The sequence below is a fragment of the Phalacrocorax aristotelis genome, chromosome 5 (genome assembly GCF_949628215.1).
Source record: "Phalacrocorax aristotelis chromosome 5, bGulAri2.1, whole genome shotgun sequence".
In the NCBI taxonomy this organism is placed as follows: Eukaryota; Metazoa; Chordata; class Aves; order Suliformes; family Phalacrocoracidae; genus Phalacrocorax; species Phalacrocorax aristotelis.
The window spans coordinates 40,095,408-40,110,589 of record NC_134280.1 but is presented as its reverse complement, the minus strand read 5'-3'; the positions used below and the strand labels follow the sequence as shown (position 1 = coordinate 40,110,589).

The following is a 15,182-nucleotide window of genomic DNA, read 5'->3' as shown; positions in this document are numbered from 1 at the left end:
AGCTGAGTCAGCTGGACTGGCATGTCTGGAACTCCGTGGCACCATGAGCAGGCAGTCTGCCAGCTGCATTACACACCGCATCCAAAGGAACACGTCACTCCCCCCTCTCTCTCTCCCCCCTGCCCCCCTTCACAATCTCCACCCTCGCCCTTTTATTTTCTCTTGTTGATCCGTGTAGATGAGTCAGAGAAACCTGCTCATCCACAACCTGCTCCTTCTTGCCAAATCCTGGACCAGCACTCCCAGTCCTTGTTAGGTGTCAGGAATAGGTTATGAAAACAAAAGCTGATACAGGCAGTGTACTGGGTATAGAGCGCATACTGTAAATGAAAATTAAATGCATAGTGAATGTGTACCTAATAGAGCGATATCTTTTGTAGGAGGCACTTTATTCTATGATTCATATATAATATTAGTTTTCTTCCTATAAAACACTGGGATGGAACAGGGAAATTATTTAAGGCATAAGAGCACATTGAGGGAACAAAGGGAAAATAGGTGGTTCACGAAAATGTTTTTGAACAAAGTGACTGATTTTGATATCAGTTGTAGTTGCACTAATCTAAAGAAACTCAATTGTTATTGGCACGATTCCTCAGAGTTTATACCATTGGTGTGTTTCTAACCCCAGGAATTAAAATCATTAATCTGGATCACTCAGATCATAGACACTTACAGATGAGAAGAATGAAAGGTAATAAATTGACTTTTTTTATTTACCTTATTATATTTATTTCATGAGTAGGGAGGGAATGAGAAAACATGCAAGCTAACTTTTCTCTGTGGTCAACTGACTCCAGGAGCTGGAGATAAAGGAAAGCATAGTATTTTATCTGACTTAGGGTGTAACTGCAAGTGTTGGTATGCTATAGGATCAGGTCTGTCTCAATATCGATAGCGATGTTTCCATTGAGCAGCATCAAAGGATGCATTTTTGGCATGTTTTGTTGGAATGAAGCTGCTCACCTTCAAAAAATAGATCATCCACAAGGGAAAAGTGCTTTGTTTGACTTTTATGTGCCACAGTAAAATGTCCACATCAGCTATACTATGAAAAATGTGTCCATTATGTTCATATCATTAGTCTTCTACAAGCAATGAGTTTGTCCCAAAGGGCTAATGATGAGCCAACTTCAGGAGATTGCAAGTACAATTTTGGTTGAGATGCATGAGACTTCTGCCTTGATCAGCATGAAATCCAGCACGAGTTTGACCTGCCTGGTGTACAATCGCTTGCGTAGGATCTCACCATTGGTGAAGAGAAGGGAAAGGATCATTTTGTATCAGGTAATATATACTCCATAATGAGAGACAGCCATTTCTCTACACACACACACACACACACACACACACACACCAAAAAAAAAAAGGAAAGAAAAAGAGAGATTTTTCTTCTTCTCAATTCTCAATACCTGGGAGTTTTTACTCTTTCACTCTTGATTCAGACCTCTCAGAGAAATCACCTCTTTTTAATAGCCTAGTGGAACCTTCAGTATGAACTTTTTTGGATTTTTTTGGTCTGGTTTTTTTTTTTCCATCAGGGAATGCAGTTAACTACGTTCAGAGTTTCCTAAATTCCCTGTTTTTACAGGAAACCTTTAAAAAGTACTTCTGGATGTTTAGAGAGCTTTGTTTTGTGTTCTCCGGCTTTTCTGTCTTTGCTTTCAGCCCAAGCAGTTGCTTTTTCTTCTTTTCTTCCTTTTGGTTTAATTTCACATCCATATTTAATTTCCTTTAATTTTGTCTGCCTCCCTTTCAGCCACAATAACAGTTTCTGAATCTATCCAGGGCTTGTAGTGCAAAACTAATAGCACCAAAAAAGAAATATCCTAAACCCCCAAAATCTTTCTTCCCTCCCGCCCTTCTCATTCTCTCCACTGAACAAGCCTGGGTTTAGGAAGTGCTCTGGAACTGGTTTGGGATTGGTTTGGGGGGGGGTTTGTGCTAAAAAAAATTAAAATACAACTAGGAAAGATATTGAGGATAACAGGAATCGTTGAATTTTATTACCCAGAAAGGATTAATGTAGCTTCAATGTCAGACATAGACACCTGATATAGAGCTTTGCACTAGAACAGAAGCTGTCCAGTATCCCAAATTCATCTCTGAATTAAACAATCCCATCATCCTTTAAAAGGTATCCTTACTGCTAATTTTTGTTGCGCTAACAATTGTCTTCATACAAAATATACCTGAGCTCACTTGCTAAATGCTGTGGCTCTGTTTGAATGTGGAGCAGTGAAGACCGTAAGTGTTGGTGACCAGCTTGATAAGGAAAGGAGGCATCTGTCCAGCCCTGATGGCAACAGATTTGTTTGCCTTCATGAAGCTGGCATAAATGCTCTGGGTGTTGGGAAACGCATTTGGGAGCAGCGAGCTGGCCCAAAAGGCCACATCCTGGAGGAGCCTTTAGCACGTGAGGTTTTCCAGAGTATGCAGTACAGCTTGGCTCAGCATCGTCTGCTTGAGAAAAGTCCCGTCCTTATTTCAAGCTCCTCTGTAACATTGGTGGTAAATATATATGTTGTCAGGCAAAGAGCAACAGGAGGGGATAGGAAAACTGCATAGGTAAAATGAGTCAGTCATCTCTTTTTTCTGTTTGACCTTGTTTGACATCTGTGCAAGACATGACAAAACCACATGCTTGAACAGCAGACCTTTGTAAGAGTAACACAAAGGCACGGGCCACGCTGGGTCTTGGGCAGTAAGGAGAGTATGAATTAGAAATTCTCGTGTCCCAAAGGAGCCCATTAGTTTCACAGCCTGACCTGCTTTTGGAAGCAAGGTTCGCTTCACTGCTGGTCTTGATCAAAATAAGTGAAAACTCCCAACTTCAGTGGTTGGGAAAAGAAGAGGAGCTGTCAATATTAGTCTTCCCATGTCGCTATTATCTTCATGACAGCTTGCTGTTAATAGTCTGTTTCCAAAACTTTGTTTCTGAGAGTGACAAGAAAAGGGAAAACTTAGCTTACATAAAGGGAAACTGGTGCACGTTCTTCCTGTCTCCTAATATGAGACATAAAATTGAAAGGTGTCAGGTGATAAAAGAAATGCTTTTTCTCATGCAGGAGCATGTAGGTGGAATGGTTAAATAAGTTTACAAAAATATGAAAAGTTACATCTCATGCCTGGACTTTAAGCAATGTTTTAAGCTGAAATGTCATTATTTCTTTATCAGAAGGATTAGAAGAATGTAGGTGGAATGGTGGAATTCATTGCTACGGGATGAGAAGAAATAAGCTAGAGTTAAGGGCTTTTTCAGTGGTTTTATGCAGAAGAAAACTATCTAGTGCTGTAGTGAAAGTTACATGTCATGTATTCTGTCTGTCTCCCTTTGTTTATATATTATAAAATAACTAGTAACACTATGTTTGGCACTGCTTGCTTCAGATAACTCATAGATTCTGTTGGCTTTATAATGCTAAAGGGCTTCTGCAAGATATGCAGAGGGGCAGCGCTTGGAATAAATATAAACTGTAAGCAGTTGATTTAAATTGACTTCAAGGTATTACTTCCATTGATACTACCTACAAATCTGGCCCAACACCTACACTTGTTTTGCCCAAAGTGGGGAAAAAAAGCCCAAACAAACAAAAGCGCTTCTCAAGGGAGTGTTTGTCCAGCAGCATTCCTGATCTGCACCGAGGTACCCACACCCTGCACTCTGTGTATGTGAGCTGTTCCTCTCTGCCTGCAGTCGGTCACTGCGGAGCTTGGCTTGTGATGACGTGTGGATCTCCAGTCATCTCCTTAAATTCCTGCTGAGCTGTGGCAGTGATGGGGAGTGGACAGGACAGGGCAGAGAAGAACAACAGACCAACCTAAACTTGTTTTCATTTTTCCTACTCGCTGTGTCCCAGGAGCCGGGTTAAAATGAAGAGAAGCCAATGAGCATATTTTGGAAGGTTTGTCATGTGAACCAATTAATGCTCCACTTATCAAGTCGACTTTAATATAATGTTAAAGGTCTGAAGTGGAGTGGAAAGTACAGAGCAAGTACATACAGTTAAGGTCTAACCGCCGTCTTAAGCTGGTTCCCACCCACATCCAAATAGTGCAGAGGCACTGCAGGGAGGAAGCTCCTTTCTGAAGTCACCTCTCATATTTATTGCAGGGCCTCTCCCCCTTTTAAAGTAAGTTGCCATAAACCTGGCTGCCTTTAAGTAATTTTGAAGCTGGCCAGGTGATGAAACACCCAGGGTTTTTGTGGACTTCCTGGTTTTTGTTAGTTTATCTCACCATCAGAGCGTTATTTAAACAGAGTCCCTTTTTAATAGTATTTAACCATTTCAGAGTTGGTATAAAATCCCTGGGAACCCCGCCAGGGGTGCCTGGAGAACTGGGACATGTTGGTATGGGACAAGGACAGTGTGCCTGGCTCAGTGGCCTCACAGCACGAGCACAGAAGGTTTGCACTTGAGATTTGCAGATATGTAAGGGGGGATCTGAGAGCTCCATTGCCATTAATATAAACTGAGTGTCGAGTGCCATTGGCCAGCTTTGAAGCTTTTATATTGAAGGAAATGAAGCTAAGCCAAGAGAGATATATGAGGAGAGTATGTTTCTTGGGATACGGAATTGGAGCAAATATCTGTGGATTTCATCTATTTTAGAACTGAATACAGCGTTGGTGTCCTTATCTGTGTTTTCCTTGATTTAGTACATAATTTATTTGCATGGTTTCACATAGTCATGTACATTTCCTCCATTTTTCACACGTACATAGATATAACATACAAACCTACAAAGTGAATTGTTTGTCTTCTGTGCTGCAAAGGCAGAAAATGGGATGCAAGATTCTTGATTTTCTGTTTTTAATTACTTAATGGGTGCTGTGACACTGTGGCAGGAGCCCTGCAAGTATCTGGACAGTTAGGGAGATTTCAGTAATTCTGTTACTGTGCCAATGAAACAGGAGTGAGTTTGTTTGTTTGTTAAACTTCTGGCACAAAAATGCCACCTACTTATTTCTAAACCATGTGGCAGATTGGAACATTGTTTTATCTGTAAAATCCTGCAGATCAGTTAATAAATAAACACAATCTGATTAATCAGATTAAATAACAGGGCCACCAGCAGCTGCAAGATAAATCGCAATAAACTACTGAAGTAATAAAAGACTGCAGACAGAACCACCTTGAAAGTACAAATAAGGACCCTAACCACTTAGTTGTTGTACAGGAGCACTATGTTTACTGATTTACACCAGATTCTGACCTGTGTTTTTGTATGTAGAGAAGGTATAGATACTTGAAAATTTGTCCTAATCTACTTAATTGTTTTCCACATGTGTGCACACATGTTTTTGCAGGCTGTTCTAGACAAAATGTAGCACAGATGAAGTCTTTGGACATATAATGGATATATAATGTGGTGCTTAATACTGCTTGCTGCAGAAGATAAAGGGAGCACTGAACGTTAATACTGTATTTCACCACTAGCCACTTATTTCACAATACCGTAAACAACTGGCAGGTAGATGCAGGTGTCAAGCTGCTAGTTTGTGCCCTGGAGATATTTATAGGAAAGGCAGGCATGTCTAGAAAACAAAGGTGCAATGTTTTGCCATTGTTTTACTGTGTGCTGATGTACCATGAGTATCTAGTGGTGGTTCACTACTAGTTGCGTAGGCTACTGTAATAGTATGTGGTAATTATCGACAGCAATAACTTATAATTGACTGACACTGTGCAAAAAGCCAGGACAAGCCATTTTTCATTTGCTGGGAGGCTCATAAAGTGGTGAAACGACCACATAGATGTCAATAGACGATGGATAATAATCTTTACGAAGAGGCATTGGGCCATGAGGTGATAAAGTGAATCAAGTGCTCTGTTCCATGCTCCAAGTCAAGAAAGTACTAGTTGCTTAACGGTATGTATGCAGGATCCTCCTGTTGTAACACTGCATTTTGGTTTTTGAACCTTTTGAGGTATCCAGAGTGTCCAGAAACCTTTTTAAGCACAGATGTAGCTGTATGGTCTCTCCTATTGCATGATGTATTGAACCTGTACTTTACCGCATCACCTCATGAACCCTTGGCCCAAGATATGATAATCTAAATGGTGCTTGTAGAATGGACACATCACAACTCCATGAAGTCCAGAAATGTACCTGCAAACCGTGAAACATACCCCAGGTATTCTGTCTCTGCTTGGTCTGGAAAATATTAAAAGATTAAGACAAAGTTTTCATAATGTGATTAGAGATTTGTTTTTTTCTGAAAATAGACTGCTTTAAGATGTCACAGGTTGGACACTTAGAAGTGGAGGCACTTGACACTGCATGTCTCAAGTCTGTGTGTTTGCATGCTCTAGCAGCCTGGAGCCTTATTTTAGATGTTTACATGTTGTGACTTCTGCATGCAGGCTGTCTTGGACAATCTTAGGTTAGCTGTGGGACTTGCTGTCATTTCTGAACTCTAGTATATACCGATTGTTGTGTGTATGTGTGTGTAATCTCCCAAGCAAAAAAAAAAAAGGCAACAAATCAAAGAGCCCCCATGAATTTCAGTGAACACATTTACAGTCATAAAGCACAGCAGTGAGATACAGCATCAGAGTGGGAGGCAGTTTCCTTTGCAAAGCTACGTGCTGCTCAGAGCCAGCATGGGTTTAGGTCTCCCTTTAATATTTTTGTGATTAATTCATTCAGGGGTCTATTATTCATGTAAATATTTTTGTGTGCGAAGCTTAGAGCTAAGCAGCTCTGGAAAAGCCAAAGTGCACTGTTTAATTACAGTAGCAAACCGGAGGGACTACGTCACCTTTCTGCAGTCTCAGCCCCCCTGCCAAAACCTCAGTGCTGCCTTGGCCCTCCCTGGTTCTGATGATTGCTTCCTCTGCTTGGGGAAGCTGGAGGTGGGAAAGAGCGCAGCAGATATTATATTCACCTTTTTGACTATTGCGCACTCTTTTTTTTTTTTTTTTTTTGTCCTGTATGGTGTTTAATGTCACCAAGCTCAGGGGCATTTTACATTTCCCTAGTCAGACCGTTACATGGCATGAAGACACCATGGCTGCAAATTGCATCATAGGTCACCTAATTTTTTTCCTGATTTGATTTTTCTTATTCCTGTTTGATCCTCTCCCCTGCACTATTCTAAATATCTCCTCCTGCTCTTTAATGTTCACTCCCATATCTAATAAAATCACTATGTATTAAGTCCTTAAATTCTCAGTAGGGATACAGGCTGTATTTTTCTGTGTCTACCTGCTTGTGTGAGCTTCACCAAATTAGCCTCTGTGCATCTCACAAAGTGCACGCATTCATTTACATCCTGTGAAGAAGGGAATTATTACCTTAATCATATGTATGAATAATTAAAGCACAGGAAATCAGAATAACTTGCCTGCAGTCACAAAATTTGTAGTGTAACTAAGAGTTGAACCCTACACTCCCTAGTCCCAGCCCAGTGCCTTAATCATATTTCCTACCTCTGTGTTAAAACTGATCTTACTGTGACAAGTCCTGTTCAAGGCAAAGGGCTGCTTTGTGGTAGGCACTGTGCAACTGCAGAACAGCTCCCCTCTCTCAGGCAGCTTCCAGTTTTAGGGAAGAAAGAAGAAATAATTAATTAATACTGGTTATGATCATAACAGACAGTTCTGCAACCTCACTGATAGGTGTAAGTATCAGCCCAAAAGAACATTTTAACTTCTTTGATGCTGCTTCAGAAAGCTTCAGTTGGAGAGTACTGGGGCTTCCTTCACTTCTGGGGTGCTAGTGGGCCGAGTAGGAATTCAGATTTTACAGAAATAAGTCACGCTCAGTGCACTGCTATCAGAGGGACTTCCTCAGTCCGAAAGTAGCTATGTCAGATGGCCACTTAGATCAGAAATCTTGGCTGGCTTCCCTTCCAAGGCCCTGATGGGGAAATAATGCAAAAATAATAGAATTGTGGTACAAAGCTCAGTGTAAAGTCTCTAGTCCTTGGATTAGGCTGACGTACGTCACATGGCTGTAGTAACACACTTTCCTGTATAAGCCAGTCTCGATAGTGGTTGAGCTGTCACAGGGACTCGGGATACGCGCAGGTGGATGGGAAGGAGTTCTGCTCTGCGCTGCTGCAGAGAAGAATGTGGTACCTGAAATAGGGCAATGTGGGAGTACCTTATCCTGACTGCTGAAACTGGTGCATGTTTTGTCACTGGTCTTAATGGAGGCAGGATTTTAGCTCAGGAAAGTTTATCGTTGCTCTTAACCTGTCTGTAAGCCTTTCTCATGTTATATGCTTATGGCAAGGTATTTCCTGGGACGCCTTGTTATTTCCCTTTGACTTACTTTATATTCTGCTATGCACTCCCATTTCTTTTGAGAACAAAATGCTGTGCGAATGCCTTACAGGGTCTTTCTCTTTCACTGACCTTTTTTTATGACTTTAAAGAAGTTTCCCTAGGCCCAAGTCTGCTTTCTGTCTTGAATATTGACCTTAGAGTTACACCATCTCATTGTCGCTGCACGCAGACTTCTCAGCTATCAAAGTTCACCCACAGGACTCAAAGTATTCCTAACTCTGAAACACCTTGCCTTTTATGTCCTCCTCCTCTTCCCCCTTCTCCCTCCACATGAGCAATTTAATTTCACAAGCAAACTCCATTTCTATGTGAATTTCAGCAAGTGGTTTACCTGTTTCATGGTAAAAATTGTACTTCAAATTTAAATGTCTTTTTCACTGTGACTGTCATAATATTTTCCATTTGAGGCTGAGGCTCCTGTGGGTTTTCTGTGCCACATTGTCATCTGTATGAATCTGAGCTTAAATGTGTGGAAATTCTGACATTTCAGTAAGAAATACAAAGTGTTTTTTAATGTTCTTCAAGTTAGCTGTTTCATAGATATGGCTGCTGGGTTTTGCCCAGTGCCCTGGTCTTTCCCAGTTCAACAACAGATTGAAGATTTCTCAAGATTTTGGGCTTGTTTGCATTCACTGTACTGTGTCATTTCTGTGAGAATGAGTGATGGTAATTTTTTATCTGGTTGCTTACCCTGAGAAGGTGATAAAGGAATAACTACCCCAAACCAGGGATTTCCAAACTAATTTTGCTTGGGTGCCACTACCATTGGCAGCGACAGTAACATAGAATGCCAAATGTGGTGTCCGTGTACTGTGGTCTTCAGTGAGGATCTCAGAGAAGGCAGCTTCATTCCAAGCAAGCTGAGCCAAACTTGGAGTGGCTTCACAGTGGAAATAGCTCCATGGTGGAAAGAGCTGTTTTTAGGGGGGGCTTGGAGAGGATTTTGATAGGCTGTAGCACTGTTGGACTCTTTCTTTTCAGGCCAATGGCCTATAGACCAAGGCTGCTAGCGCTCAGTAGTGCAAGCCACATGTTTTGGGGACAAATTTTTACTATTAACTTACCATACAGTATTTGACAGCAGCTGAAATCTCTCTTGGCAGTCATGTGGTTTCATACAGTGGTTTGTTATGTGGAACAAAGTCTGCTGTTGAGGAGGTCACCAGAACTGTATTCTCTAATACACTTTTATAGCTTTCTATTGAGTAATATGAAATACAGAAGAATGTACACCCACTGGTAATGTTCAAGTCCACAAATATATATATATATTTTTTTTGTCATTAGTTACTTAAAGAATATGAGGGGAAATTTGCTGCTATTTTAATGACTTGACATTTGTCACAATGACAAGGTTTCTAAAATCCAGACTGTAATTGCTACCTCGGCTAGCTGCACCTCTTACCAAAAGGGTTGTGAGAATTGCTGGTGCCACAAACTGCTGCTATCAGAACTCATTCTGTTGCAGTCTGGCCTGATCAATTGCGCTGCAACCCAAGTCACAGTCACTTTGTGTAATTTTATAGTATAAATCAGATTTTATGTGTGGGGCTATGATGTGATTGCATCTGCAGAGCAGGGGACACAGAATTTGGAAATGAACCCAAGGGAGGTGGATTCAATCCTACTCAACTGGAGCTCACAAACTTTGTTCTTCGTGGTTGTGTCTGAGCAGCTTCCAGTTGTGTATTAGGCAACAAGACTAACATTTGTCACATGTTGTTTATTCTCTTATCTTTTCCCCAGAGGAAGGAGCGTGTATGCTGGAGTATTTCTTTCGTTGGGGAGTTATGTTCCTCAAATCCCATATTGTACGTAGAAATCTTGCCTTTATCATTAGCTTTTATCATCTCTATGAACCTTGAAATTTGGTGGAATTTGGATAGCTGACCGTCACTGGAAAAGCTAAACCTTGTTGTGCATGCATAGTTTGTGAAATTGTTGCAATGCAGCATTTGAAGAGGTATAATACCAACTTTTTTTGATTGTTGAATCAATTTTTTTGTACTGCGAGCTTGTAGGGGTATATGTTTCTTTGTGCTAAAAGATAATATATTTCATTAATTGTAGCTGCCTCTGGAATAGCTGAAAGCAATCATCCCTTTCCCTTACATCTTACAGTTTATCTAAGCTGCTTGGTAACCAGGTATAGCCAAATCAGGTGGGCTGATTCAGTCCTGCTTCAGCTTGGTTAACTTTAATCCCTTCAATTGCATTGGATTTTTTTTTTATTGGACACCAAGTTAGTTTCTAATAAACAGAAACTTTCTGCAAGCATGTTCATTTCACCACATCTCTTTTTTCTGAGACAAAAATGTATGAGATTTTTTTATGAACTCTGATACCTGAGGCTCAGATTTTTCATCTTCCATCATATAGGTGATGTGGGGTGCACACATCATATAGGTGATGCGGTATGTGCTAGTCCTGCAGAGGCCCCAGAGAATTTCCCTGACCCTGAGTTTTTGATGTTTGGGACTTCAGCCCCAGTGCAAGGGCTCTGACCGGCTCGTTGTTGGCTATGGGTGTCCTCTCCGCAGTCTCCCCTGCATTTTCCCATCCCAGTGGTGACAGTGCATTTTAGCTGCAATTATTACAGCTTGGATTTCATTAAGTAAATTATCATTACAAGCTTTCAATATTGGGACAAACCCAGTAGAATCATGTATATTATCCAACAGAGGATGTTCTCAGTTTCTTTGGCCAGAAACTAAAATTCTTACCTAAGATTTTTAAAACTGTGGAAGAAGTTTGACCTTCCCCATCCCTCAGCTATCTCTGAAAAATCACAGCTCTTGCTGTTTTACTAGACTTGCAGTACTGACTTAATAGCTTTTTAGTTATTAGAGAATAAATGTTCATGTTCTACAAGTTTAAATTGTATTAAAAACCTTTATTAGCACAGCTTGGCAAAATACACTTCTGGCTAGCTTTCTGGCCTTGGGTTAGGCCATTCTTGTGGTTTCTTAATGACATGCTACAAAAGGGATATACTTTATGAGAATCTGGTGCCAGGTTTTGCATGTATTAAGAGGCATTTGCTGTTTGTTCATAATGCTGTTGAGTGAAGAAAAAATTTGGAGTTATGTCTTGTTTTCATTTGGCTTGATTTTCATTGTCCATGGCCTTTTACATTTTTTTAATGTATATACATTTATATTGTATACATTTTAATATTATCATATCTCTGTGAATTACTGGTGGCAGCTTAGTTCTGGCATGTAACGGTGCTGTTACCAAAGTTACTTTCTGTCATCTTTTTTTATCCCCAGTCTTCCCTTAGTAATTTTGGCAAAGCTGTCTCAGTGAAAGAACAACTCCTCTGGGCCACCTAATGGGTTTTCCCACATTGGGAGCAGAATTAGGCCACTGGGGCAGCTCGTTTTTGTGAAGGCAACTGTTCGTGCCATGGGCAAAATGGCTCAGAAGTTTCTTTCCCACGAGACTTGGTGACACACAGGCAGTGCTGGGGTGTGATTCAGCTGTTTGGTTTGTTTTCCCCTGTTGTCATCTGTTTATTTGCTTTGCGACCGACAAGTCCGCCTCTTTTTCCTTCTGCTGATGCTGCATGTTAGTGTGAAAAACGGATGGGGCAAAATACCCGTCGAGTGGGAGGAGGTGTGTGTAGTGGGGAAAATGGGGTTGGGAAAAAGGTCTGGGACTTAAGCAACCTTTTATAGGTGTCTTTCCATCACAGTTGTTTGTTTCCGTCATCAGTTGTTTGTTGCAAGGGTGTCATTTTCTCTCTCTCTCTCTCTCTTTTTTTTTTTTTTTTTTTTTTTTTTTTTTAGCAAAAAGTGGGTTGCAGTGGATTTGACCTGATGCTTTCGTTCTTTCCGCAGTGGGGAAGCCTCACAAGTGCAACTACTGCGGCCGGAGCTACAAGCAGCGCAGTTCGCTGGAGGAGCACAAGGAACGCTGCCACAACTATCTGCAGAATGTCAGTATGGAGGCTGCCGGGCAGGTCATGAGTCACCATGGTGGGTGGAAACGGCCTTTTGAGGTCTTTGGACTTGGAGTATCGTTTGCGGGTTCTTTTCCATCTGTTTTTCTTCTTTCCTTTCAGCTTTGCATCACTTCAATCTTATAGATTGCTTATACTCAGATAGGCAGGAGGAGAAAAGATGGGCTAAAAGCCTCACTCTGTCCAATTTAACAGCACTGGTTTTGCCGATTTTTTTTTAAGTCGGTATTTCACTTTTTAGTATGTATAAATATGCAGTCATGAAAATAAAGCAAAGTCACTCGTGCAAAGTTACCCTAAAAATGAACGAAGCTGCATGTAGGATGTATGATTCTCCTCCCCTTCCTTTCTGACGGTGACTGATAATTATAAGAGATAAGGATGGTGGTGGTATTCAGAAGAGATTATTTCTACTCCCTGTAATATTAACTGATATCCCAAAACAAGGTGAGGATAGATATCAAAATCTTCCAAGCAGAATGGAATTCAACAGTGTTAGCAAAAGTCATTATAAACAAAAAATGTTTCTATGCATTTACATGTTAGTATTAATATGTTAACTAACACTGCATGTGTTAATATACCTAAAGACAGAAAGTTGCCAACAAGATTGTTGAAAGTGAGAAATGTCAAACTCCGTGAATTAGTTTTTAAAAATTTCTGTAGCTATTAGTATTGATAATGAGTATAATATCTCAGACTGCAGGGTTGTAGGCTTCTCTGTAGTGCTAAATACTGAAAGGTAGCTGTCCAAAAATGGTTACAATTTCATTCAAAATTAGTGTTTTGGAAACTCTTCTAAAACTGAACATCTTTTAACTCTTAAAAGTTGTCTTCAGGTGTTTGGTACCTGAAGTATTTAAAATTTCATACTAATAGGAAAATATAAAAATTATACGTTTCCCATTTTGATTAAAAATTAGCATATACCTAAGAATACCAAAAAGTTAGATTGTAGGTAAATGACAAGGTGAAGGAACGGTTCCTCTTTTGTTTTTTTTTATTTTGCTTTTCATTGTCGAGTGGAGTCATATGTCTTCATTTAGAAATTAGTTATGTAAAAGTTCTGAAAGGTCGTTTCTAAAAACCTAAAAATACAAGCTGAAATAAAATCTATTCAGGTTTTCTAATACGGGCTATTTTTTGGTGGAAATAAAGCACCAAAAAAAATTTAAGACTACTTTTCCGTGAACAATTTAATCTTAGAAAGGCATTCTAAATGTATTTAATGCGTATTGCCAAAATATTCATATAGCTCTATTAAGTAATTACTATCTTTGTAGACACCCTGGAGACTAAAATCAGCATTTAAAATGTAATGCGTGACTTGAAAGACATTGAAGTTAGTGAAGTCAGGCTTTAGGCCTGACTTAATGCTTGTAAAAGTCAGTGGAAGGACTGATTTCAGGGCTTTGCTATTTGCAGGTACCTGTTGTATGCTTGGTCTGTTAGATGAAGTGCTTTGTTGATAGTAGGATTTTGACCACTGACTCCATTCCTGACAAAATACATGCTCTTTGCTCTACAAGGGTGTGCCTGTCTTATTAACCAGCTGGGTGATGATTTCAGGCAGCCTTTCCTTAGGGAAATAACAGTAGGCTGATACAGTTATGACAGCCAGGATGTTTCGGAGGTCATGTTGTGGAGAATCTTCCCAAATTCCACTCGACTTCTGGGTTTATTATTCAGTTATTTATTATAATTGGGTTTACTCTTGTTGGTAGTGTACTGAGGAGATCGAAAGCTTTTTTAAACTGCTTAACGCTATGACAAGGAGGGTAAGTCCTTAACCTTGTCTACCCAAAGAAGCTGGAATGGTTGACCTTGCATTGATTTTTCTACCAACTGAAGTTAAACCAGTGCAAACCCCATGTGGACAGTAGTTTTATTTACAGCCTGACTTACTTTGCTTGGGCTTAAAATAGAAATCTTCACACAACCACTTCACTTTACTCAACAAAATTAGCTTAAAACAGCACTTTGAATTCAACTAGTGCCTCTTTCTCCTCTGGGCAAATATGTCTACATCTCCCCTGGTGAATGTTTAAGGGGATGTTTGATCCACTGTCTTCATTTAGCTGTTTAGTGAGGGCACAGCAAGGACGGGCAGAGACAGGGAGCTCCAAATTCAGCTGGGACCAGTAATAAATCTCACCTTGCATCTCAGCATTGCTCCCACCCGTGAAGCTCAGCATGGGAGTGAAGGTCATGAGCTCCAACCTGTAGAGGTCTGCAGCAAAGTCCTTTCTTCTGGGACTATAAAGACGTCAGGGAAAAGTATACAAATGATTAGTCAGCCTAAAGTTAGGTCTTAGTCTAACCCTGCAAAACGTATTAATTTCCTTCTCTCCCATGTCACTCACAGAAAGGATATTCCTGAGGATGAGTGAGTGTATACTTTGGAGATTTTCATCATTGGTTTATTTTGCATCACATTTGGTGTTAAGTTTTTCTGACTCTTTCCAAATACTTCTAAAGTATTTTGTTCTTGCTGAGTGTTTTGAAGCCTCTGAATGCATTTTGGTGTGACTCCTGGTCACAACTTCATGATATGCACAGAATAGGTAGAGGTGGGGATTTTCTTATCCTTACCGGCATCCTGCTTTAAGGATGTAGGTGGCTGTGCTGGGTCTCAACCAATATGGCCAACATTTAACATTGGTCTAAATTATTTCTGCAGAGACGAATTGTTCCGGAAAACTGTAGGCAGTCCCTAGAAAGCTTGGATTTTTTTTCAGACATTGTGCTAAAGTTGATCAGTTTATAGGAATGCTACAGACATCTACTTGGGTGCTTTTGCCATGGCCTGATGAGATCTTTAATATCAATTATCTTTGTCTTGCAGATGGCTAGATCACCTGAGTAAAGCCACAGGGGGAACTGAGAGGAGGCAAAGGAGAACTAGTTTTGGTGTGTGTAGG

General features: G+C 40.3%; 1 protein-coding gene across 12 annotated transcripts in view; it reads left to right on the top strand.

Annotated features, from left to right (window-relative positions):
* IKZF2 (IKAROS family zinc finger 2) overlaps positions 1–15,182 on the top strand; it is a 114,979-nt gene that overhangs the window by 83,738 nt on the left and 16,059 nt on the right. For all 12 annotated transcript variants that reach the window (XM_075094055.1, XM_075094058.1, XM_075094050.1 and 9 more), the window contains one exon: positions 12,140–12,277. In XM_075094055.1, the coding sequence (XP_074950156.1) occupies positions 12,140–12,277 (138 nt within the window). The remainder of the gene's footprint in view (positions 1–12,139; positions 12,278–15,182) is intronic.